Raw genomic sequence first — 27870 nt, 5'->3', positions numbered from 1 at the left:
ATTTCAGTTGAAACAAAGGATTACGATGCCAGCAGATATGACGCAGTTTGTAAGTATTTGTTTTGTATGTGCATGTATTTATCACTGTATGTTAAAGATTTGTTTTTACAAGAAAAATGTCAAATTGGCGTTACCTAAATCGTTTCTTTTTAGAATATACAAAAGTTTATAACTATTCATCAAATGTCCTTTGGTTATTTACTAAATTATATGGTATATGCTTAAATGAATTATAAATCAAGTTATGTCGTGTTTTAAGTGATTTTCTATCCAACCAGCTACTACTTAAATGAATCATCTTGAGGTGGCGGCGTTGCCGAGGGGTTAACGCGTCGGACTAGTAATTTAAGGATTGCAGACCGCGTGGGTTCAAAAATCGGTGTTTCCTTGAGCAAGAAACTTTACATTCATTGCTTAGTACTGGTTAGTTCCAGGAACGGATTCAAGAGTGCTTCAATAAACTTATAGATTCCAATACAATCGAACTAAAATAAATTTGTATGAACTAAATGGGTCATTTAGTGGAGTTGTTTGACCCTGCTGGTTACATGCACCCGTCTATCAGATTATATGACTGTCTTGTATATTTGACTGCAGGAGTATCTGAAACCATGATATTGCAAGGGTTTAACAAGAATACAATAAACACGTAGATAAAAGCATCATTTTGACCTAACTGTAATATGACCTTGATTCCTTTATTTCATTTACCTTCAAAGTCAAATTTCATAAAAACTCAAGATAAATTTGTTCATGAAATAATCAGATTGGGGACAGGGTATTGTGTAACACAATTTGTAGCAACGGCAAAAACAATTTTAATGAGTTTTTTTTGTTTGTTTGTTGTTTTTATTTGTTTTGTTTTTCGTTTTGTTTTTAATGTATAAAATGTTTGAAGTAATGCATTAAGAATTTTAGGGACTTGGGAACAGGTATATACATGTGTATGTCATTTATATCTCATTTTCACAAAATATATACTTCCATTCACTTTGTTGCAAAGTTCTCAAGCAGAGAAATATTATAAAAGAAAACAAAAGTATTATTTCTCATCATTGTATATCAAATTTTGCCCCGAGAAATACGATGGTTACAAATCAATGATATAGAAATGTGTCTTGTATATTCTTGCTATATTTTGATATCATTGTTTAGGAATCAATGAAAATATAGGTAAAAAATATGACTTTTTAAAGAAGTATGTTCGAAGAAGTTTATTGCGGAGATTCCAGGTCAACAAATTGTAAAGCAACAAAATATCTATGTGCTCTATGAAAGCTTTTTTTATTTTGATTTTCTGCTAAATGTAATCATGTTTTTTTGTTATTTGTTTCACATATGACTTTTGTCGGAAGCAAAACTGAAGAAGTAAAAGATATATCAACTGGAATTTTCATAGATTAATATATCTCAGTAGAGAATATTACATTAGCCAAGAACAATATGAGTCAATAATATTAGAGAAATTGCTCTTTATATAAAAGAAAATTCTGGAGCATATCTTCAAGGCATTTGAATTTATGCTTTTACATTCGGTAATGCAAGATTTCCGTGTTCCATCTTAAATCAAATTACATATATTTGATATAGATAAGAAGTTATTTTAGTGAAATTGCACATTGTAAAATTCTGTCTGAGACAATAATCACGATATTTGAATTAATGCGTTACATCTTAGGACCATAATAATGAGGATTTCACATGGCATAACATACATAATTTACTCGTATATGTAAAACGTAGGAATATGTTGGTAGGAGTTGGAAATATTAATTTACATAATTATGTAGCTTGAACAAATCTTTCTCGTGTCTTACCTGATTGCAGTGGACGGTACTCAGGGATTATTCTTTACCCATTTATGCATGTAAGGGTGCGTTCCGGTTACAGCAGCCCGCTTTTATTAAGATTTCTCTTTTGTTAATTAAGATTTGTACTTCAATATTACTTGAATTTTATTATAGCGCTTCTAACATGCTACCTATGTATTATATCCCGATAAAGTATTCTTATCAAACAGTTCTTTAACAATATTTCAACGAACATATTTCATCAGATTATTGTCTTTAAAAGGCGGGGATATAAATAGATAGTTTCGGAGCATTGGTACTTATTTTGATGTTGTCATTAATATGGCCAAGGAAAACTCTTTCAAATGTAAACGTGTTTTCAATAATCTATTATCTTCTATGTATAAATGTGGCCAATAACTATATTCGGTGTGTTTCAAATTGTTTGATAGTAAGGTGTTACCGGTTCCTAAAATGTGCGTGCAAATATCATTAAGAAGAACTTATGTTTGAACATTTTTATAACTTTGTATTAACAATAAAGTTATTGTTGTTTCTCTTGGTTTAAACATATTTATTTAAGCTCGATTGCGAAACAAGTTCTTGTGACTTACATTAATCACTTTCGAGTCCGCTTCCTGGACCCTACCAGTATTAGTGTCATATGAAGATACACACATGGTCTTGACTCGATCAGAGCTCGAACCCGTGATCCTAGGGTTGAGAGGCAGTCACCTTAACCAATAGGCCACCGCTCCCTTTTTTTCTCTTTCGTACAAACCAATTCTTTAGTCATGTATTAGAGTGCATTTATGTGATGAGGTTGGGAATATATCACAAAATTAATGGTTTGAGTTGGGTTATGGAATGTTATTTTTGAAACTTTCTTATATTTTAAAACTTAGACTGTTGTTACATGCCCTATGTTTTATTTTCTCCTTGTAGTAAATGATGGTTATCTTACACTTTTCTGATATTTTTATAACAGGGACACAGTTATTCTATACAAATACAATCAAGCGAATTATCATCGGCTTCAATAACAAAACAGTATCCTCTTTCTATTTATGTTTTACTGACATCTGTAACTTTTAAACGTACAGTAAACTAAGTATTTGTTATTGTTCAAAAACGTAAAAATGTTCTGATTTAAAAAGTTTTTTTATTCCGTTAAAAAGTCGTGATTTCTTAGTAAGTTCATATACTTTATAATACATGTATATAGTAATACCAAGGCAATATAAGTGCTGTACAACATACGTGCCTAAAACACTTCATGACCATAACTTATCTGCCTTATAAGTCGTGTTCCTGGGATATTAGTTATATGATTATATGATATGTCTACTTATCTCATTCCATATACACATGTAATTTATCTTTCCTGGAAGAAAGTAGTATTTGTTAACTAGGTCATAAACAATTTAATGATTACATACATGAAATACAATACAAAACACATCTACAATCTTAAAAACATGCCAAGGAAATAATAGAAAACAAAGGAGTTGCTTCAGTGCTTAAAAAACAAACTAAACGATCTTTAAGCCCTATCAAATCAGTAAAGTATTTGTACTTTCATACAGTTATAAAATACAAAGAAGTAACGAATATATGTTTTTTAGAAATAACTGTAAAGTGCATTAAGGAAACAAGCACCTGTCACATTAGATGTAATTGATCTGAAGAGGTAACCTTTTGATCTGACAATTTTCTATTTTCATTCGTTATGTTGTACAGATGCTCTTTCAAAGTATGAGACGTCTATTACTTTAAAATGTCGCGTTCAAGCTGGTTTGAAATAGAAAAAAATATATATGTATTTTTTAAATTTTAAAATATTTTTTTTATTTCTGTATGAGGTCGAAATTATTCAAATAGTTAATTGTGTAGTATATAGATTATTTATAATAATTCACGTGTAAGCAAAAAAAATATAATACAAGTAGCTTGATGTATGATAAAGCTACGGTATCAAAAAAGTACAGTTTGATGTATATTTAACCCATTACTACATGAACATTTTGTGAAAAATGCCTGTTTCATTAAAAGGCCTCCTGTTACAAGTTCAATTTGCCATGAAACTATAAAAAGGCTTCAATACTGATCAAACTTGGCACAAATCTTGATTTGACCATGGCCTTTGTAACGGCATACTCAATTTTCAATTTCCTGTATCATGCCAAAGTGGAGACATTTCAAAATTGCCAAAAGTCACTATTTTGCGTTGATTTTTTCAATCATAACTGATTTCAAAGTGCTGCAACTTCTCAATGGATTGAGATAGAGTCAAAGACTTTTCAGCGTTGGTTACGTGTTACCTTAAGGTTGACCCATAAACCTTTCACAACTCCAAAATGTTCTTGGATATGAGAAGTCTGCTGTCTCCCTCCATACTTTCAAGCAGAAAGCTATCATAACGTAAAGAAGATCAGAGCTCGAATAAAGTCATATTTATATTTTACGCATCATTATTCCATGTTGGCTATTTTATCTGTTTGACATTTTATATTGAAGACACTGCGAATGATATATACATATAAAGGCAATGACAATATCCGTAGGTGAAATAAGAGACAAACATGAAAAATAAATCGACTTTCTCGAATTCATAAGTAAAAAGAAATTAAGTATTTCACATGATTTCACTTGTACATTCGTACAAGTAACAGAGACAAGTATTGTTCTATTTTAATTGATTGTTTTGTTGTTATTATTATTATGTTTATAATTTTTATTTATTTTTTTTTAATTAATTAATTAATTAATTAATTAATTATCACCATTTATAACACCTTTATTGAACTATCTATGCCCAAGATATTGTTTGCATAACATAATCGATTCCAGCATTTATCATAATACTTTAACAAGCGTTTAATTGCACTTATCTTGAATAATGTAATCTTTAATTTTATATGATAAATCTTTTTACAGAACGAAAAGATAATGGTTTATTTAAATGTAAGCCTATTGAAGGCAAATTAACAAGATGGGTATATTTTAGATCTTATAAGATGACATACATAATAATTATACAAAAATATTATTTCGGGGCTAAACTAAGAACTCCAAGATTATAAAAAAGGAAATGTAGTTTTATACACTTTTTTTTTTCTTAACCTTAAATACAAGATAGGAAAATATCGCAAACTGAAACGATCGATAATTCATTCAGCTTTACATTGTGTATATTTCGTTAATGACGGACAAAAACTCATGGCCATTGAACAGGTCTACCATCATTGCTTCGAACCAAAAACGGACGCTGCAGGGAGAGGCTGGGGTTCACACCAAATCCTGTTTCAATAAAAACTATTAACAATTTGATCAGCAAAATTGTCGTCATATTAGGTTGAAGTCTACCTTGATATAATCCGAGACAGGGAACATCGATAATAACACAATATACATTCATAATTTCTTTGAATTTTGAAATTTCACACAAGTTAATCTGTGAACTTTAAACAGCATATAAACAAGTACATAGATATTTATTATAATCAAACAAAAGACGCTCAACGCGCATTTTACTGGGTTATTTAAAAAAAACATCCCTTAATTAAGAACGCGCATAACGGCAGACTTGAATGTGCTGCAGACGCGGTCTCTCCGAGGGTAGTGGAAATTACAAGATGCCGTCCTCGTCCCCTCCCCATCTCCCTCCCACAACACCGACTTTAGCAGAATTCAACATTCAAATACGAAAATGGCGAAATTTTGAATTCAGAAACATCCACAAATATTTTTATGTATGCCTGTCCAAAAAAAAAACAAACAAATGAACATAATGCAGTTACTTACTTTAAGAAATATTAACAGTCTTTTTATTGCGTATAAGTAGTTTTATGGTGTCAATATCGATTTCTTTCAGAACTTTTTTTTATTTTTACGCTAATTAGAGACGGGAAAATGCGGGAGGATTTGTTTTCCTTAATCGACTATAAGTATGATGGTTTATAATAACATATCAGGTATACAAGTCAGCCGTTGATGTTAAACTAAACTAAAGACGTAATTTAGATGACAGTGACATGCAAAAAGGTATCGTAAATTCTAACAATATGCGTGCTTTCCATTATTTTTATGACACAAGTAAGCGTATATTATAGTCCTTATTGGGAAAATGCAAATACATAAACCTTAGAAAGGCAGAGGATAACGGTAAAGGGATAACGTGGCCTTATAATTATATGGCGAGTTATCAGCTCGTTTTCATTCATTTATCACCTGAGGCAATAAGGCACAAATTGTGTGTGTTCTAGTGAAACAAGTGTCAACACTTACATACCTTTCCAGAGTCTCTGATTTAAAAGCTTTAAAAGCATTCTCCCCAGGATGTCATTTCACATATATGTTTTATAGGGAGATACTGTTATTTCGTTGGAAGCATACTGAAAGTAAATATCGATTCTTTTCTTCGGATTACAGAACAATAAATGTGCGACGATGTATTTTAGCTAACTTAAAGGCAAAATGTTGTTCTCAATTTAAAAATCAATGGAATATTAAGTAAAGTAAAATCAATTTATGAGATTATTTTTCACGTCCAAATATGCAATAAATGAAAAGGTAAGCTAGTTAAAATAATTGTACTTAAAAGTGAGCTATGCAAACTATTTTTTACGCAACAATCATGATTATGTAAATGTTATATTGTTTTAACTTTTAAATTACGATTAAAATTAATCGTGTTGAGATTGGTGCTAGGAGGCGGGGACTGTAACTTGCACTTTCCGTGAACAGACTCAATCAAATAGAGAAAATAGATAATCCCTAAAGAAAGTCAAACACGGCAAAATTGTAAATGTTGCAGACTCGGTTTGAGCCTGTTCATGGACGGTACTGGAAAGTGCAATTTACCACCCACGACCCCTAGCACTTGCTTAAGCAGAATTCAACAATTAACACGAACTGGTAAAATTTTGAAACATCCACTGTTGTGTTCGTAAGCTGGTGTGACAGATGAACTGGACGGAAGTTAACAATTACCAATACCGTCCTTGCATATTTACAATTTTGTCGTTTTGGACATACTTTTGGGATTCCGTTTTTCGCAAGCAGAAGGGGCAACAGGCTTGAAAATTTAATACCGCTCTCTGCAATTTTCAATTAATTTTGTTGTGATTAACGCTTTCGAGGGATCACACATTTACCAGATTTTTGTATTCTCATTTCCTTGTACATAAGCAGACCGTCTTTCTCAACAGGATAAACTAAACCGGGACTACAACAATCATTTTGGCTTGTTGTGCTACCTTTTGGATACTTAAGTTAATATTTCCATATCAAAAGTAGATAAAATGGAAAGGTAGAGTTGTGCCGGCGCCATTTTAATAAACGGACTAAACAATGGGTGATTAAATATTTGAAACACTTAAACAAATCATAATAATACATATTTGTTTTGTACTATAGTCATATCAAGTTCAAGCTAAAACTAAACCTCTAGTGATATGACTGTCATAGGTGATAGTTGCCGTGGATGGTCGTAGCTTGCAGTTTTCACTACATTCAATTAACCCATTTACGTTATATACACGCCTGTTTTTGTTTGAGAAATGTTGTTAAAAAAAGTGACCTCTTTTTCGGCGCCCCCCCCCAACCAAAAGATACATCAGGGGGTTGCCAGAAAGGGGATGTGCCCCCTTCTGTTTGGGGGGTTTGAAGGGGGGCGGAGTCCCCGTCATCGCCAAGAAAATTAAATTTTGGACTTGTGAGAGGCTATAAATGACCCCAGATTGATCATAAGGTAACGTGTAGGCAACGCATTTGACTCGCTTAAATGGAGCGACACAGGGAGGGATAAATAAGTTTATCCAGACAGTTTAAATATTTGGTTAAAATAAATTCTATTGAGGACATTTCAAGCGAAATAAACTGTCAAAATTTTTCAAAATAGAATACTGCAGTAGACAACTTATGGAGGTGCTAGAGAGCGTGGGGAATGGTGCACCTCATGTACAGACTCAATCAAACCGAGTCTACAATTTTCTTGTAATTTTTTTCGCCCTTTTTCCAGAGTTTTGTAATGCATGTAATGAATTGTTACTTACTGTGTTTTTACACATAAGCGAAGAATACATGAAGAAGGAAATATGTCTAAGGGTTATACGGTCTGTATTCTCCTGCGCAACGGTCCAATGTTTCACAATTGTTCTTGTGAAGTACCGTTAGTGTATTTACTGAGTACACGGTCTGGTGTCCGATGAATCTAACAGTCACAAGGGAAAATGACATTCACTTTGTTTCACCTACATCAAAATTATAACATAAGATTTTTCAAATTTTATATCGTCTTGATTTCCCAAAGGAAAAAAGAATTAATGAGTTTTTAGAATCAATAATTTACTATCCTTTTATGTTATTTTTGTTTTGTTTTGTTTGTGTTCATCTTTTATAAAATAGAGAAAACGTGCAGTATAAGTAACAAATTAGGTATTACAAGCTGCCTTACCGATGCTTTGATTGTTTGATGCTGTGTGGAGGTGTTAAGTTAATTTTGCATTTCCTTATTCTGTTCTTTCATATATTTGTCTACTTTCAGGATGTTGATCAACAGAAGAGATTAAATATGGCAAATTATTCAAACATTCGGAATTAAGATAAAATGACGTTGCTAAATTCAAAGAAATTATCGCTTTGAAATATATATCACTATTTTCTACACGCCAGACAACGAGACATTCTTACATTAATGTAAATTCTCAGAAAAGACAACATATGCCTGAAAAGGGCATTGATTCCACGATAAATAGGAATAATACGACAAAGGTGATAATTAATGAGTAGTTTTTTAATAGGAAATACCTCAAGAGGAATTACTCTAAATGTAGTATGGCTGATTTAAATTATCACGATGAGTACAGTCCAAGGCGAGCGTTCCTTTTAAAAGAGGGAGTAAAGAAAAACAAAAAAGTCTTTGATAAAGGTATTGGAGCAAACCCGGGCAATGGATGTGCTGTTCAAATGGTTGATCTCCCGGATGACGAAAATGTTTTTTCATCTAATTCTCCGGAAACGAAAGGGACTGAGACAGGGACTAATAATGTGCCCCATCTTATTTATGGAAATTATCATCGACACACACAAATCCCGATTCAGGTCAAAATATATAATTTTCTAGAAAGACCGACCGGATGGAAGTGTTTTGCCTATCATTTCACAGTGTATGTATAATTTCATTATATTTTAATTACATAGTATACAACGATTTAAACAAAATATTTTCATACGTTTCTTTAAAGTTTAACCTTCGTAACCTTCAAGTCGAATTTATGATAGCATCGTTCATTTTATTTTAGTGTATGTAATATCTAGTTTAGTTTTTGTCTGAGGTAACTAGAATATATATACAGTTGTACTCATCGTAATTCACCACGTGAAATGTGCTTATTATAACCGGATTCGAAGGATTTCAATTTCAGTCCTAACTAAAATTGTGTTATAAAGTTAGGCTGTGCATTACATTTTTCCATCTCTTTAATGATTAACATTTTCCTTTAGCATTTATATGTATTTAAACAGGTACATTTAGCTATGAAGGGCTACTTCTCTTTACAAGATTAATCCATGATATTTCAATCGCTAGAAAAATTAACGGTATTGAAAGTTGATTATGATTCCACTTATCCATTAAATCAACAATTATCAAATTGGATGAATCTTCCAAAAGTCCATATTTCTGGCAACTATCATACATCTGTTTTATTTTACGAGTTTCAACCAAATCAATAAAACATATTTTGCGGTAAGACGAGAGAATATGTCGTAAAATTAAATAAGCTATAAATAGACGTCACGAACTATGATCAATTGGCGGAATAAGTTTTAATGATCAGAACGGCGGCTCTTACATTTTTACGTCTAAGATTCCTGACAAATTATTACGCTTTTAATAGCATGCGACATTTTTCTATACATTTAATTGCAAGCCTGTTTCTCGAAAGAGGTAATATGATAGTTTTTATTGTTACATCAAAACAATTGCTTCTATTTAATTTAAGCTCCCCTGACAGCGCAATGTGTTAATAATGGCGGAAAACATAATGTTTTACTGAGGTTACATCAATGCTCGTGGCGTTGCAGACATTAACGTTTGATTGATTTCAGAGGGAAATTGTGATTTTGTCTCGCTCAAGATGTCAGTATCAGGCACAAGCTATACGGACACATATTCACCATGAATGTTCAATCTTTTATTGTGAAATAAACATTAAGCTGTAATAATGTGTTTAGACAAAATGTATGCACATGTAATATGTACACCATAGACTAATGTAGATAATGTTAATATAATTATGCTAATACATATAAATAGCACATTGTATAATGATTGCGCATACATAAACTGTTAAGTACATATATAATGTATATATAATCTGTCCTATATATTATATTTTTGTTAATTACATTTAAAACATTTCTGACTGCTCTATGCATATGACAAATAGTTTGAGACAAGTATTTTGTAGGTAAGGTACCCTTCTAGTAGTCTAGTGTTATCCACTTTGTTACAGTACATTAAGAGTCATTGCGCAAAACATTATTCTTCATGTCCTCTCCATTATTAAATAGTGTCTTCGAATATTTGTTTTTATCCATTATCTCATCATTATCTTTGCATTATTCATATCTTTTATTATTCATATTAATGCCTCATCATTGAAGACTAAATTGATATTCATCTGAGACAAACTTTTTAATTACATACTTTTATTAAAATAATTTTTATAAAAAGTTTTCCCTCAAGGTCATCAATTAATGAATTGTATCGGGTAAAATGCTAGGTGACATTTTTAAAATCACAATGACACACAGTATGAATTAGAATAATATATTTGAAAGATAGACTTGTATAAAAGTAATCCGGTATTATAATTTTATAAATTGATAAAGAAAATAGTTAACTGAGTTGATACTGCGTCTTCCTTTTGATCAGTATTTCATTAATATAACTGTACGGTTTATTAACATTATCTTTACAGATTCAAAGCGATGTTATCCTGCCTTATTATAAGTGTTCTTTCAACAATAGAGGAGTTTTCTGGGTACTCCAACCAGGTGCTCTATTGGCTGGTAGGTGATATGTGTTCTTTTGTTTATATGTATTGTATATTTGTAGTGATAACATAATCTTTTTTTACAGATTTATGATGGTTTTGATCTGCCTTATCAGTAGTGTACTCTCAACAATTGACGAGTATGAAGAGTTTACCAATCTATTTTGGATGGTATGTAACAAAGCCATTTCATATATTCCCTTCAACCTTCACATTGCACCTGCACACGTTTTGTTACCCGCTACCAAAAATTATATTGCATCGCGTTACGAGATGCAATCAAGTAATATCTTTAAATTATTTCTTTGATGATTTAATACATTAAATATAATTATCTAATCGATTCTGTAGTAGAGTTATTAATCTCTAAAAACGTTGTATTATAACCTTTTTTTCAAATAATGACAAAAAAGCTTTTTATTCAAGTTTACGTAGACGGTTTAGATAACCTATAAATTGCCATTACATTTTCTTTTTCATAACAAGCAGCATGTTTGAGTTCAGAATATAAAAAATAAATACGTATCTCTAATGCTTAACCTGCTGAATTTCATAAATTAAAAGTATTTTGTCCTGTTTCCATTTCTGGAGCTGCTAAACGTCGACGTAAAGGATAATTAAAATTAAAATTTAGAGTTCAACAGTATTTAGCTCGGTCGCATATCACGGAGGTGTAGGTTAGTCTGGCTCTATACTGGTGACAAAGTTTCATCATGTTTGATTCTGGCAGAATAAAGGTTAAATCTGATATGAAAATAAATTTATATTTTATATCCAAATCTGACGTGCATTTTATCATTCAATTTTGATTCATTAAATGCTTTGTTTAGTAAGATTGTTGTTTATCGTGTTGTATTTATTTGTATTTTATGAATCTTATATTTACAAAAGTAATAAAACGCTCAACAAAGAAATGACACCCATAAGGTGTTAACTGAAATAAAAGTCGACTGGCGGCGTGGCCGGGTTGTTAACGCTTCCAACTAGTAATCTAAGGATTGCTGGCAGCTTGGGTCAGGGCAAGCGTCGTTTCCATGAGTAAAGAACAGATTCGAGAGTGTTTCAATATGCTTATAGCTTCCAACACAATCAAACAAAATAATTAATATACACTAATTGAAATAAGAGCTGTTTATACAAGATATGTAGAATGCGACACTTCACGAGTCAACAACAACCCTATTCCAACATTATATCTATCGTTAACTTTAAAGTCCGGAATGTTTCAAAGTCCGTAATCATGTGATTTTTTCCTCATTTTTCATTTTGAACGTTTCATTCGATTGTAACGTTACAAAAAGACAAAATCTGAACATTGTTCAGATTTTTCACATAATTATATGAAGACACAGTGTGTTTGTATCCTAAACGGATTTTTATGTAACTTTTGATGTAACAAATTATATTAGCCGCGTCATGACAAAACCAGCGTAATGCGTTTGCGACCAGCATGGATCCAGACCAGCCTGCGCTTTCGCGCAGTCTGATCAGGATCCATGCTGTTCGCTATCAGTTTCTCTACTTGTAATAGAGTTCGTAAGCGAACAGCATGGATCCTGATCAGAATACGCGGATGCGCAGCCTGATCTGGATCCATGCTGGTCGCAAACGCATTATGTTGGTTTTGTCATGACGCGGCTCATATATTTATATGTAACATTTGAATGTGGTTTTCAATTGTTACCCTTTCATGCATATATGAAACGACGTGCTATTGCTCAATTCAGACTCACAATGTTTTTCTCTCTGAAAGTAGAATTACTTTCACGTCAATTGTAATTGTATACTAATGCCTTCGCCGCGACAAGGACATTTGTTATTGAATTTACCTCTTCCCTCGACTTTTTTTAGGTCCCCTGAACAAATTTTTGATAGATTGGATTTGACACTTTAAATGTGATAAGTCGCTTCCTTTAGTGCCTTTACCATTTGTTCTACATAAAAGCCTGCCTAAGTAGTAATTGAAAGTTGTGTTGCTAAGAATAAAGACTTTTCCACCGCTTATTGACCATCTATTTTTGTTCAACCTTTTAACATCTAAGTCTCCTTGTTGATCATTATTTATTTTCTGAATGTCATTAAATGTGAATGTTAGATGTTTTTGTTGGTTTTAGTTTTAATAAATTCGATTTCTGTTTATGTGAGATGTTTTTGTCTTTGAAATTGATCATTTAAACTAATTTGTTTCTATGATTGATACTTTAAAAGCCTTTTCTGTGTAGTTCAGGCCACTGAGTTTGATTCACTACTATTCGTTGCTGTAAGTTGTGACTTTGGATACTTTCATAAATGGCAGTAATGCAGCTGGTAAACATTTGATATGGGTCTCTCCATGTACCAACTCGTGCCTGAAATAATGCAGATCGGAACATCTTAAGTCTTCCTCTGAAATAGCGTTAGAATGTCTCTGCGTGACCTTTTCGGTATCGATGATCTAAAACTAAAATAAAAAGTATGGGATATTATCCAAATCCGTTTGAAAACGTCAAAGATAACCCGACTTGACAACATTAAATACAACATGGTAGTCTCGATTTTACTGAATCTGTTCATGGACAACAGTGAGCTGCCGTTAACGCCACTTAACGCCAGCTGAAGCAGAAATCAAGATATATAAATAAGGTCTTATTAAGCATCATTAAAAGCATCGATATATTTTATTTTGTTGATGATAATGATACCTTTAATACTACACATTCGAAAACTGTATAATTTGTCATATCCTATCATCCGCAAATATAACAATATGTAAAGCCTGTGTATTTATTTGCAGAATAGAATAAAATATTCCTTTTCTGACAAAGATTATCTTGATATTGTTTATCAGCTTCTTATGTTTAAAATGACAAACAAAATATATAGAATAGATATTTACAATTTTACATGATATGTGTTTAAAACAATAACAAAGACTGCCCCCGGAAAACTATTTTTTTTCATAAATTTTTAATATATTTTTGTTTTCATTGTCAAGCTGTTCAGTGTTACATAATGTTGAAGTTTTCCATTTATCATTTCCAAACCATTTAATACCAGACGTTCTTCTTCTTGGATTGTTCATAGATAATGTGTAACTAAGTATGTAAAATCCCAAAACGATAAATGCAAATTGAAAATATCTTTTGTTGGAATTGACTTCAAGGCAAAAGACCTGGCTTATATTAATGTACGAACCGCTCTTCAGACATCTACAGACATTCTGAAAGGAAATTTGTAATATAGTTTCCTCTCCTTATCAAGGGTTATAGACGAGAATATTGCTTGCTTGAAGTGCTTGTCAGAAAATAAAAACATGTTAGCGCCTACGAATGTAAATACTCAAAACATTCAAGCAATAAAGTTTTACCTACAAAACATTTGAGACCAACAGAGAAGAAAATATTACAATCAAGTTAAACGCATTCTTTTAAAAACTGTGGCCTAGTTTGTTTATTTGTCGTTTTTTTTTAATGTTTTTGTCGCACCAACTCAGTTTAGGTCATATGGCAACTTTCCAGCTTTACTGGTGGAGGAAGACCTCAGACGCCGCTCTGTACATTATGTCAGGCACAAACGGGTACCAGAGTTTAATCACCGATAATTCCGTTAGCTAGCTGGATAGATGTGGCCTAGAAACAAATGGTTTAGTATCATAGACAAAATTGGTTATGTAATCAAATAATCTGAGTTTACTGTTTTATATCGAAACTGATATCACATGTTTTGTCACTACAAGTATTTATGTTAGAACAGCCTAACACCTTGCCAAATTAGCCTTTTTTTATTAGTGTAATAACAATAAAATAATTAGTTTTTTTAAAGCTTGCCATTTTTTGCTATAGAGTATTGTTACTGCCAATGGGTAATTATATAGCATCCGTTTAAATAACACATGTAAAACGTACAAAAGGTTAGACATACCTTATTTATTACAAAATACATGTATTGTAACGCCGGATCAGTGCGGTTGTACCCATCGTAGGAATTTCTTACAGCCTTTTTAAAACCAAATTATTATACAAGAGAAAAACACTGACATGCTATTATACTATATTAATTTAATTTTAAATCAACTTTAGGAGATGGGGGGTACCACTGTTATCCTGTTAATAGTCATTTCTTTGTTAAACTATTTATATATACATATTACACCGAAAATATGATAATATGATAAAATATTAGAACAGTCTTGAAGTTAAGTAAAGAGAAAAATGAACAGCAGCGCTGTAGATAATCTGTAGTAATCCAGAAGTTATTAAAATGTAATCAATAGTTAAATTGCTTTTATTTATTGAAATCGTTATTTCTTCGGAAGGATAGAGTTTGATAACACGATTACTTTAACCAAAAATTTCTTGTCTGTTACAAAATATCTGATTGATGTTCAGAATATCAGCATTGATATTTTTAATTATTAGCTCCCGACAGAGATGCCTGTTGTTTTGATAATCTTCTGAACGATTATTTGCTACTCTTGATGATGATGATGATAATGATGATGATGATGATGCTGACGATAGTGATAATGATGGTGCTGATAATGGTGTTTTATCAAAACATAGTACATTGTACTTGTTCGCAATGCAGAAAATTCGATATGCCAAATATTCGTGATATCGTTATTGACATACAAGTATACGTTTTTTTATATTACAGGAGATCGTACTTGTCGTATTTTTCGGTGTAGAATATATTGTGCGTCTGTGGTCAGCCGGATGTCGGAGCAAATACATGGGCTTAAGAGGAAGAATACGATTTGCAACAAAACCCATTTCACTTATAGGTAAAATCATAACCAATTTAATCTATAAATAATAAGCAAATACCTTATATCACTTTTATACAAATTAAAAACTCATAACACTCGTATTTAAATACAAAACTCATTAGTTATCCGTGTTCGAACCCTATCCGGAGCATGCGCTGTTTCCTTGAGAAATAAATTTTTCTGTCATTGATTATTAGTACTGGCTCGATTCAGGAACGGTTTCGAGAGTGTGTCTATAACCAAATTGCTTCCTTCACAATCGAGTTACATGTAAGATAAATTAAGTATAAACAAATACTCGTCACATATTATTTATTTAGATCCCTTTTATAAGAACTCCATTGTTAAGTTTGAAAGGTATAAAGTTACATCTTATGAAATAATTTTATAAAATTTATCAACAGTAAAATTTAAGTGTTTCTGTGATCTTATGGTCGATTCGTGAAAGAATTGTAACATACAATGTATCTGTTATTTAACACAAATGAAAACTGTTCGTTTACAGAATAAAATGCTCAGTAACAACATGTGCTGTTATATCAAGAAGGTTTTAACCATTTAAGATATGACATATAGCATTATACACCTTTTCAGCTTATTAAAGCTGCATTTTATAAATATATATGTAAAAAATAATTTGCGGTCTGTTGAGGTTCGGATGACCCAAAGTTTGACATGTAAATAGGATAAGTACTTTCGATTTCGCCACAATAATGTTGCCGAATTTAACGTAAAATCCCATTTTGGTTGTCTGGACACCAAAATAAGAAAGGGAGTCGCTCTCTTATTATACAAATGTAGCTTTTTTCTGTTTTTATGAAATTTATAAAATACAGCTTTAAATGTAATAAGCATAAAAACACGGTATTAAGTGGAAATTAAATTATCAACAATATGCATGCATGAATGTCTCAATTATTTCTGTTTTATTTTTCTAGATTTTTCAGTAGTAGCTGCATCTATAGTTGTATTTACAATAGGCTCAGAAGGACAAGTTTTCGCAACATCAGCAATAAGGTATGTAACTACTAATGAATGAGGCAGTCTTAAACTTCTATAATTTTTTATCATAGCTTAAAACATAGTTATAAATAGTTTTGCTCGTGGATAGTTTGTGTAGTTGTCGGTTTTTGTTAACAGTAAAATAATGAAAAAGCCGGACAAACTTTGAACAATGTAGTTATAACATGAAACATGTACCACAAAATTGATATAATCATACTGAAGTCAAAATTGATAAAAAAATGTATCAGCTTAAAATATAAAAATATTCTTACTAGCTGAAATGGTAACAATTAATTAATTCAAATCGTAAGAGATTTCAATATAAGATAAAATTCGAGTCACAGCAGCCAACACTATAAAGTATGCTCAAACTGTAGAAAGTTGTATTTTTAATTTAACATCATGTATGACATAAATAAAGTACTGAGCTTGAGACAATGTTAGCAACACTTACATCTTATATACATTGTTAATGTTTTGTATTTGTATTTCAGCAGTTATCATGTTGTTCATATTTCAGAGGTGTACGATTTTTACAGATATTGCGCATGCTTCATGTGGACAGACAGGGCGGTACCTGGCGGCTTCTTGGATCTGTGATATATTTACATAGACAGGTATAATCCTATTATGATTATATTTCTTAATAGTCATTAAGACGCACAATAGAATGGCATGTTAGCATTTTTTCTCATACAGTCATGCAAACAAAGTATTTTCTGAGATAGATAAAGTATTTTCAAAAATAGACTTCTTGTGTTTTTCTACGTGCAACAAAGTCCTTAGACAGAGAGTAGTTTTACAATTCTTTTTCTATTTAGATTGCAAAACATTAAGATGTTAAACAAAGGCTGGGATCTTTTTTTAATATCTATATACATGTATTTATCATTGTATGCTTTATGAACATTCAGTTGAAATCGTTGAAGTGCCTTGTAAAGTACGACAAAAAGACTATTTTAAAAAATAGATAAAAACGGAATTCCTAAAGAACGCCAAAAACGACAAAATTGAATGTGTTGCACGCTCGGATTGATGGACGGTACTGAAAAGTGCAAGTTACCGTCCACGCCCGTTAAACCTTGTGTACAGGGCACGAGTGATATATTTAATGTATGACATTCAAATACGTAAATTTCGTCATGCCCTGAAATTCCCCTCATTTGCATAGTTCTTATTTAATCTAAATCTTCTAAATCTTGTTGGATTTTTTTCATATCAATATTGTAATATGACCCATAAAACAATAGCTTCTAAATTACGAATTACTTGTAAGAATATGTTATTTTGTGTGAACCTGTGCCTTTTTGTCTATTTTAGGAGCTTATCACGACGTTATATATAGGTTTTCTCGGCTTGATATTCTCATCATATTTTGTTTACCTTGCTGAGAGAGAACATAATTCTAAAGATTTTAAGAGCTATGCAGACGCGTTATGGTGGGGTGTGGTAAGTGCATTTTACAACAGTACAACAATAACGCCTACAACAGTACAACAATGACGCCTACAACAGTACAACAATGACGCGTATACCTAATACAATACAGTTCTAAGTATTTTGCATGTATATTTGATCTGCAAATGATCTAATATTTAGTATAACAACACATTCGTATGCTTCTTCTCCCTATTTATACATGTAATCGTGTGTAAAATATAAAAATGGCAACAGTTGTAAACAGTTTTAACTATTAACAGTTAGAAATAAGCCGCGTCACGACAAAACCAACATAGTGCGTTTGCGACCAGCATGGATCCAGACCAGCTTGCGCATCCGCGCAGTCTGATCAGGATACATGCTGTTCGCTTACCAATCCTATTACAAGTAGAGAAACTGATAGCGAACAGCATGGATCCTGATCAGACTGCGCGGATGCGCAGGCTGGTGTGGATCCATGCTGGTCGCAAACCCATTATGTTGGTTTTGTCATGACGCGGCTCTAATAAGAAATTAGTAAAGAATAGTCAATAAAGGAACATGCTCCAGTATCTCTCTACAAAATGCATTTTTTATGAAATATACTTTCTAAAAGACGAGGAACTTGAAAACTAATACCATTTTGATACTAATAGGTGAGATTTAACGATGCTAAGAGTGTGTTTAAAAATGGAAAGACACAAAATATAATCGATTTCTATCATCTGTGCCCAGAGTACATATTTAAAAAAACGTTTTAAGACATTCCTCAAAATAGCTGTTTTGTGTGTGTTTCATCATGTTTACATGTATTTTTCTATCATTTGTAATTTGCTATAAGTATGTATTTACTTAATTGCAATAAACGTTTGAATTGAATTATGCTTTCATAAATTTACGTAACACTCATAAAAATGACCAATTTTATAGACACGTGATACATATTTTAGATTGTTTATAATAATAACATTATCTTGCTCACATTTTATTTAGATCACTGTTATGACAATAGGATATGGTGACAAAGTGCCACAGACTTGGATGGGGAAAATTGTTGCTTCATGTTTCGCAGTATTTGCTATATCATTTTTCGCGCTACCAGCAGTAAGTTTCTTCTACTTACTACTTTTATACTAACACATTTTATTAATAAAGTATATACATTCATTTGTTTTGCGTTTATACCTTTTGATATCTTCTCAAATAAAAATCTGGAAAAAGTGTGATCCCTCTGAAGCATTAATAACAACAAAATAACATGAAAAATTGCAGACACGGTTTGAATGGGGGATTGTGAAAATGTGCAATATCCCTCAGGCCCCTCAAAGTCAATTTTGTAATTTTTTTTACACTGAACATTATCAATTCTTAGAATTTGAAATTGAAAATCCATAAATTTTAGTCACAGATCTACAAGGTAAGCATGAAGTTATACGGGCTTGGATGGCTGTAAACTTTATTACAGAAGAAAATTTAAATTCTTACGTTTGATAGAACTGATGACATTTGCTTTCTCTAAGACATATTTTTAAAGCAAAAGAAAGAGACTTCTCATAAGTGTCACTGTGTTTTTTTAGTCCGAAAAAGAAACATTCATAAAGTGGAAATTGTATTGCATTGTATATCAGTGTACAAAGTACCGAATCATCTTACATTTTGAATGTTATTCCTTTAATTAAGTTTAGCTGTCAGCTTCCTTTTAGACAAATGATGAATAAAAAATAATTCCATTTAAATTCTTCAGACCAAAATATTTTCAGAAATTTGACAAATCAATAAAAGTCATTCTAGGTATTAAGTTAGTGTAATTTAGACGTAACTGTCGAAATATATATTTATAGTTCTAAAAAAATCGAAAACTGTACATTAATTACACTGTTTTTATGATATTAACCTGGGAAAAGTAACACATGGGTTATATATAATAACAGAATATAATGTTTCGGATCAAATTGTGCCCATGACACATTTAGCAGATTAAAAATATGATTTTCGTATACACAAACAAATTCGAGGATTGTATCAATTACAGGTAATCCAATATAGCTTTATCCCCTTTTAATCTCATTTTCTGTTATATTTTAAATTGATATCATTTTTTATGTTATTTAAAGTTACACAACTGTTTTCAGGGTATTCTCGGATCTGGTTTTGCATTGAAAGTACAACAAAAACAGAGACAGAAACATTTTAACAGACAGATACCGGCTGCAGCCACTCTAATTCAGGTAAAAGAAAGCATGCTGAGATTAGACTAAGATAATACAACAAAAATGTCTATAAAATGATAAAGGCAGATTTATCATTTGTTTCTAATAACGAAGTTAAAAGTTTTCCTTGACTAATAATTATAACAAAGAACATAAGAATAACCATTATATTCATCATTGTTTTCGGGCATTCATTCATTGAAACAAATTCCCTTTAATTAATTGATTAATTATATGTCTGATATTGTTATGTATTTGCTGTCGATCTTTCCTATGTGCTGTAGCAAATACATAACATAACATAACATAACATATTCTTTATTTGGCATAAAATGACAATATACATTTATAGCCAATACAGTAAACAATCATGTAATGTAAGAACATGATATACAATATAAATACCTTAACGAATTTTAATGTTTTACAGAGAAAGTTCTTGTTGCTACAAAATTTGAATAAATTTAAGTTCCTGTTATCTTACAATGGAAGAACATCATTAATAATAATATAAAGACCTTGACAAAGTTGAAATGTTGTATTTGGTGCTACAAAACTTGAATAAATTTAAAATGCTTACTGTTGTCATTTCTTTCTTAAAATGGAAAATACAAAAATTTGACAAGATACTAACTGTTGTCAGTTTTTCTTAAGATGAAAAATACAAAAATAAATTTGACAACTGAATAAATTTAAGCTACTTATTGTTGTCAACTCTTTCTTTAAATGAGAAATACGAAAAATTTGACAAGTAAAGTAATAACTGTTGTCCATTTTTTTCATGTGAAAAATACAAAAAAATATATATGACAAAGTCAAAAATATACTAAATGTTGTCAGTTCTTTCTTTAAATGAAAAATACAAAAATTTTGACAGGTTATTCAACATTTGCGTATTTGTTGTAGACATTAGTTTTTCAAATTTATGAATTGATGGCCAACGACAATAGTATGGTTTTAAGTATTTACGACGTAAACTATAGTATTTGGGGCAAACTAGCAAAAAATGGAATTCATTTTCTATCACGTTTAAATTGCAATTCGTACATAGTCTGTTTTCTCGCGCTACGTTTTCGTATCGACCAGTTTCTATTGCTAGGTTATGGAATGACAATCTAAATTTTGTAAGTGATATTCGAAATTTGTTAATGTTAACTTTATTAAGATAGTCTTCAGTTTCGAGTGAACGTTTATAGATGCTGTATGACGATAGTCTACTAGAATTTCTTATATTGCTGTACCATTCTTGCTTGTAAATGTCCAATATTCTGTTCTTAATTTGTTGAAAATTGATTGTTATATGTTCTTGATTAATCCATATGTTCGACATTCCTATATCATTTAAAATCTGTTTAATTTGGCATGCCCAGTTGTTACCACCATAAGAAAGACCGTTTTCTGCATCAAATTTTAAGACATTATACATACGTTTAAGCAGACAGTCATTTTGTAAACTAATTAATTTTGTCCAATATTTTAACATTATAAATTTACGATGTATTCGCATTGGATGTCTACCGGTTTCGCCATAAAGACCATCCAGGTTTGTTGCTTTCTTAACACATAAGACTTTTCTGAGAAATTTACAATGGATCGTTTCTATATTTTTTCCTTCTTGATATCCATAAACTTCAGCACCATAGTTTAAAACTGAGCCTACCATACTATCAAAAAGTTTAAATTTGTCTCCAATAGATAATTCTAATTGATTAAACACTGTAAATAAATTATGCAATGAAAACGAAGCATTATCAATATTGTGCTAATTTCTTTTGAGTTCTATTCCAATGACCATTTTTAAATAAATTAATCCCAAGATATTTAAAAAAAATTACGTTTTCCAGAACTATGTCATTATATACGAAATTGTAACTTGTATGTCTGCCTTTTTCAAAAATCATAATTTTCGTTTTATTAGTATTAACTTTAAGTCCCCAAGTTTGACAATATACTTTTAAATCATTTAGCATAGATTGGAGTGCCATAGGAGTATGTGCAAATAAAACGGCGTCATCCGCGAAGAGCAGCAGAAATATTTTAGCGTCGTCGATTTTAAAAAGGTCCTCTATATTGGAATTTATATTTTCTACTATATCATTCACGAAGTATAAAAATAATAATGTGAAACTGGGGTCCCCTTGTTTTGCGCCAATATTTGAATCGAAAAAAGACGAGACTGTATTGTTAAATACTTGTCCATTTATTCTTCGAACATAAAAGTATGCCTAAGTCAATTTATTGTTGACACTCTTGCTCTATATACATCAGTTAATCAAGGTTGAACAAATGTTGTACGGATTATTTGCGTCAATTCTGGTCATAAATTACTTTCGTTGATAATTCTTATTAGTCCCTACTCGATCTCTTGATAAATCAGTCTTTATTTCAGAGCGTGAGCAAAGCATTTGCGTTAATTATCAAGTAATAAATCACCAATGAGGATAAAAACAGGATATTTTGCGTTATCTCCCCGAATTAGTCTATCGTTTTTTTCATTAGATTCCATTCCATTTATGGCAGAAAATGGGTTTCTTCATTGAACTTTAGAATAGCAGCAAAGAGATAAATGAACCTTGTACTTAATTATTAAGCTTTTTCGTGATTTTAAAACATCATTGTAATATAAACGTGTAATGGAGCGTGAACGCTAAGCTTATATTACTAAATTGAACCTTTATTGCGGAAAAATAGGATTCTACGTAAAGAAAATTAATGTAGATATGAATGAATTGTCTTGTCAAAACGCCGGTATGCCTCAAAATTGTTTTATGTTATAGTTCTATAAAAGTAACTTATTGATCTATATCTGATCTTTTCCAAACAGTGCCTATGGCGATGTCACGCGGCTGACCCAAACTCAAAGTCAGAGGCCACGTGGCGTATACATATACACGACACGAGTAATGATGAAACGGTATTGTCACGTGTCGCACGGCGAGCTAGCTTGACACTGAGAAAACGCCGTTTGTCAACGAGATTTGATGCCAGCTCAATGAACAGTCGTACAGCAAGAGACAGCGTGTCGTCTGTCAACTGTGATGACAAAATTGGTAAACTAGGAGATCTTTAGTTTTAGCTTCTGATATTTTTCTTCCTATAAAATGCTCAAATGTACTTAATTACCCGGGGTGTAAAATATAATTCAGTCGATGAAGTTAAATACTTCCTAAGTCTATGCTTAATAGTATATGACAAACGCCAGGCTGATAATGAAACCTACACGACATTTGTTTTCACAAATTAGAGTAATTATTACGGCTCATATATATTTAGTTTGTTATACTTAATAAATTCATAAGTGTTTTGAATGTGATATTTTTTTTCAGGAACTCCGCGACCAAATCGCCGAGACAGTTTCTGGAGTCACCGTCCCAGCATTATAGGTTTTAATTTTGGAGGTAAAGACAATGACAATGACTCTGACTTCGAAAATGAAGAGCCCGAAAAAGTTGTTGTGTAAGTAAAACAGTTGATAAATACAACGGTCACGTCTCATACGTAAACTCGTAGTTATTTTTAAGAAATAGTACGCTGTATTGAGGGTCTCATAGAATTATAGTTACCGATCAGTCAGCCCGCAAACATTTAACGAACCGAAGCCAAAGGTTGAGGTCCGTTTAATGTTTGGGGCGGACTGGAAGGTCACTTTTATGCTATACGGTCTAAAGTGTTGTGTGTTATTTCTAATATTAGTCCGCACTTTACTAAAACAAAATAGTAAAAGTTCAGAGAGAAATGAAATCATACTGTTTGAATAACAAAATTTTAGTAAAATGTACTTATTCTTTGCGCGTTGTGTAAAATATTCATTGCGGTTACACGCTGCTTAATGTTTAAGGTCCGACGAAAACGTTATAGAGCCCGCTAAGGCGGTTCCTACACATTTTGGTCGTACCGGTGACGTTATCTTGAATATTATATTATTTAAAGGCTTTCCGACACTTATAATAAAGAAGAAATATATTTATGTAAGATATAATATTTGTAATTAGTGGATGGGCGTCTTTGGTAGTTTTGTTTATGTGTCTCATTTTTTAATCGCTTTCTGTTCTGAACAATACTATATAAAAGAATGTTTTTTTTTCTCAAGTGGCTCATCGTTCATGAAATTATTCGTTGAAGGACATGGTATATCTACTGTAAGCTGTTAAAAGACGGTCATTGCCATATGAAATATGTATTAAAACCAATCACATTTGATCTGAAAAAAATGCTCATCAGTTATCTTCGTCTTTAAAGATTACAAGACAGGTGTCTTAAATAGATGATTTTAATCATGCCATATCAACTAATATTGATACACTTCAATCTGACACTGGGCACCATCATAAAAGCATTATATGTGTACATGTGCCAAATAAAATGCCTTCTGCGTACGAAAATATATTGATTGCATCAAATTATTTGGTTATGATTTTGGGTCACCATTCTATTAACATGTTCAGTTATGGGAAATATTTGAGCCAGTAAATACTGTTAATCTTCAAATGTCGTCCGATTTAGTTGGAGAAAATAATTTAAAAATGATTAATGCTTTTTTATCGCATTTTAATTTAGTTTTAATGTAGATAGGGATCATCTAAATCTCGTTAGAATTTAATATGTCATTGTTTTGCATCAATTCAATTCAACAAAATTACCACATTATATTCCTTCTGTCACGCTTGACATGTCTCTTTCAGTATATATGCTTTGTAAAATTTAGAATAGTTAATGCAAGTAATTTCGATGCGCTTAAATCTTCTCGTAATAAATATAATAATTTTCAAAATCTGATTTAGAAAAGGGAAGATGGATTGAAAAAAGTAACATAAATGCTTATTTAAAGGAGAAAACTTTTGTGAAAATGTTAAAAAGTGGAAGTGAAGAAGAATTTCAAAAGATGCTTCATTTGATATATGGTATTCCTTATTGTCAAAACTTTTTTTATTGAGTACTTCTAAACAATTTCAAAGAAGTTTTCTTTTCTATATTTATAGAATATTTTGATTTGGTGTCTTTATAATAATATTATCATCTATCCTGCATTCTTCTTCAGCTTAACTGAAGCTCACAAAACAGCGATAAGAGTTTTGAGAAAGATGAAATATTTTGTTGCAAGAAGAAAATTTCAGGTAAATTTACATTGTTTGAAAGTATTTACTAGATAAGAAAGAACTCATGAAGTTTGTTGCAAGAAAACAACTTATCCCATGCGACTTTGCAAAAGTGAAGATCAATAATATATTTCATTTAATAATAAAATAATGTAAAAAATGAAAACCAAATCACGTATATATAATCATAGCACATGCTTACGAAAGGCATTTAATGCCTTTTTATTGCTATTCGTTTAAATAATTTTCTCTATATTTTAAATTCCATTCAATTGTTTTCAAAGTAACTAAAATTCAAACGTACAACACGCGTTTTTGCACTGTCATGCAGTTATGATATGGTTATATTCGGAGGTCAGTGAAAATTGGCCAATACTTGGTAAATGTGCATCAGAATCAAAAAATAACTGGTCCAATGTATGTTCGTTTGTTTGGTTTTACGGCTCATCAACACAATTTACGTGATATGGCGCCGGAACAGTAAAGATGATTTTGGTTACCCTCTAGTGTAACAAACTTAAAGCAACGCCATGGGTCAAAACCAGATCACCTGTCGGAGCTAAGAGATCCATAGACTCATATAATTCGAACCCATTTCGCCGCCTCGCACGATCACACAGGGATAAATAGTGATAGTAATTCTGATGTCTAAACCCTTAAAAACAACCACTCAGCCACAAAGGGGACTTTTGTTCTGATGGCTAAGATATTTCATTTTTAATATAATTTCAAATTTCAGCAAGCACGGAAACCGTATGACGTCCGTGATGTAATTGAACAGTATTCACAAGGCCATCTTAATATGATGGTGAGAATTAAGGAGTTACAACGGCGGTAAGAATAAATGGATACTTGAATTACAAGTTATAAAGAAAGAAAAAAATAGCTTATAATTAAAGTATATATAATGTGGAAATCGATCATTCTGTCTTTCATTTTATGAGTTTTCTCATTACTCTGTGGTCACACGAACAGGTTATTACAAGAAAATATAACATGATTTATAGAAACAGCTTTTTCCTTATGAAAAGTTTTCAGTTAAAAAAATGCTCTACAATAACGGACGCATCAATTATTCGTTAACGGTTTTTAAAATAATTTTGTTTTTACTTGACTTATAAATATATTTTAATATTTGCAATACTTTAATGCGTTTTAAAACTCTGTCATACTCGTATTTTGTAATCATTTGAATCAGTGTAACCTCGGAGAATACAACGCTTATGTATTTTACAAAGGGTATGATTCATAAAATGGGAAACAAACTCATAACCTCCACTTATTAATTTGTTTTTATTATATAGAATTGACCAATCACTAGGGAAACCGGGAATTTTACATTCAAAAAATCACAAAGAAAGAGAGCGGCAAACTATAAGTGCACGAGTTATGAAAATAGAATGCCAGGTTTGTACAGTACCCTTGCTTTATTTTCCTTAAATCCCCTGTGCCAAGAAAGCAATATGTTTCACAATAATTAAGCACTTTTGTTTTATCTTACACATGAGTTAATACCAAAAATTATTGTGTATTTTTACTGAGATCGTGCGCACTTTCTTAATTTTTCCAGGATAAAAAGGAACACTCATGTAAATTATTATCGTTTGATTTATCAATGTATGAAACAATTTATATTTTAATATATCATAGGCAATTAAATCATTTTAGGTGAATAAAATGGACCAGAAGATAGATCAATGTTTGGTATTATTACATCAGTTGGTAAAGAAACGACAAATTATAAACCAAGATTCTCGAGAGGATGAAGTATGAGAATGACGAAATAATCGAATATTACACGGAAAGTTACTGTAAAACACGAAATAACGGGATCTTACACGGAAAGTAACTTTACAACACGAAATGACTAAATGTTACATGGAAAATTACTTTAAAACACGAAAAACGGGATATTACACGGAAAGTTACTTTTTAACACGAAATAATGAAATATTACACGGAAAGTTACTTTATAACACAAAGTAACGCAATAAAACACGGAAAATTACTTTATAACATGAAATGCGAGAAAGCAGAATTAAGGTGTAAACAAAATTTAAATATAGTAGTAGTGATGCTACAACGAGGAACAAGTATTAATGCTGATGTTGCATACGGTAAAGAACAGTGAAAATTTATATTATAAAATGGCATAGTGACAACTCGTATGAAAAACAAATGACACGAAAACGACGTAACAGTAATGTGTTAAAAGGAATGAAAACTTTAAACAATCATTAAGATTATGGTATAGTGCATATAAGATATGATATAAGTATAGTGAGGTTGACAAAGGCAGTTTGACATAACATTGAATGTTTTATACAATAATGAAACAATATCATGAAAATCCGAAATAAACTATGACTAATGGTGAACAATAAATGAGCCGCGTCACGACAAAAACCAACTAGTGCGTTTGCGACCAGCATCCGCGCAGTCTGATCAGGATCCATGCTGTTCGCTTACCAACTCTATTACAAGTAGAGAAACTGATAGCGAACAGCATGGATCCTGATCAGACTGCGCAGATGCGCAGGG

The 27870-nt window shown here is 31.5% G+C and overlaps 1 protein-coding gene across 1 annotated transcript; it reads left to right on the top strand.

Moving 5' to 3' along the window:
• LOC132750120 (potassium voltage-gated channel subfamily KQT member 1-like) lies at positions 1-27726 on the top strand. The gene is made up of 15 exons (XM_060740063.1): positions 1-49; positions 8338-8959; positions 10939-11023; positions 15488-15614; positions 16538-16616; positions 17125-17221; positions 17925-18053; positions 19017-19127; positions 20156-20251; positions 23058-23283; positions 23560-23689; positions 25272-25347; positions 26069-26163; positions 26634-26736; positions 26998-27726. Exons 2-15 carry the CDS (start codon positions 8628-8630, stop codon positions 27100-27102), a joined length of 1791 nt encoding a protein of 596 aa, XP_060596046.1. The 5' UTR covers positions 1-49; positions 8338-8627; the 3' UTR covers positions 27103-27726.
• The last annotated feature ends 144 nt before the right edge of the window (positions 27727-27870 follow it).

This window comes from Ruditapes philippinarum, unplaced genomic scaffold (assembly GCF_026571515.1).
Source record: "Ruditapes philippinarum isolate M1 unplaced genomic scaffold, ASM2657151v2 ctg5140_1_1_1_1, whole genome shotgun sequence".
NCBI classification, from domain to species: Eukaryota; Metazoa; Mollusca; class Bivalvia; order Venerida; family Veneridae; genus Ruditapes; species Ruditapes philippinarum.
The sequence above is the reverse complement of the archived record's forward strand: the minus strand, read 5'-3'. Positions and strand labels throughout refer to the sequence as shown.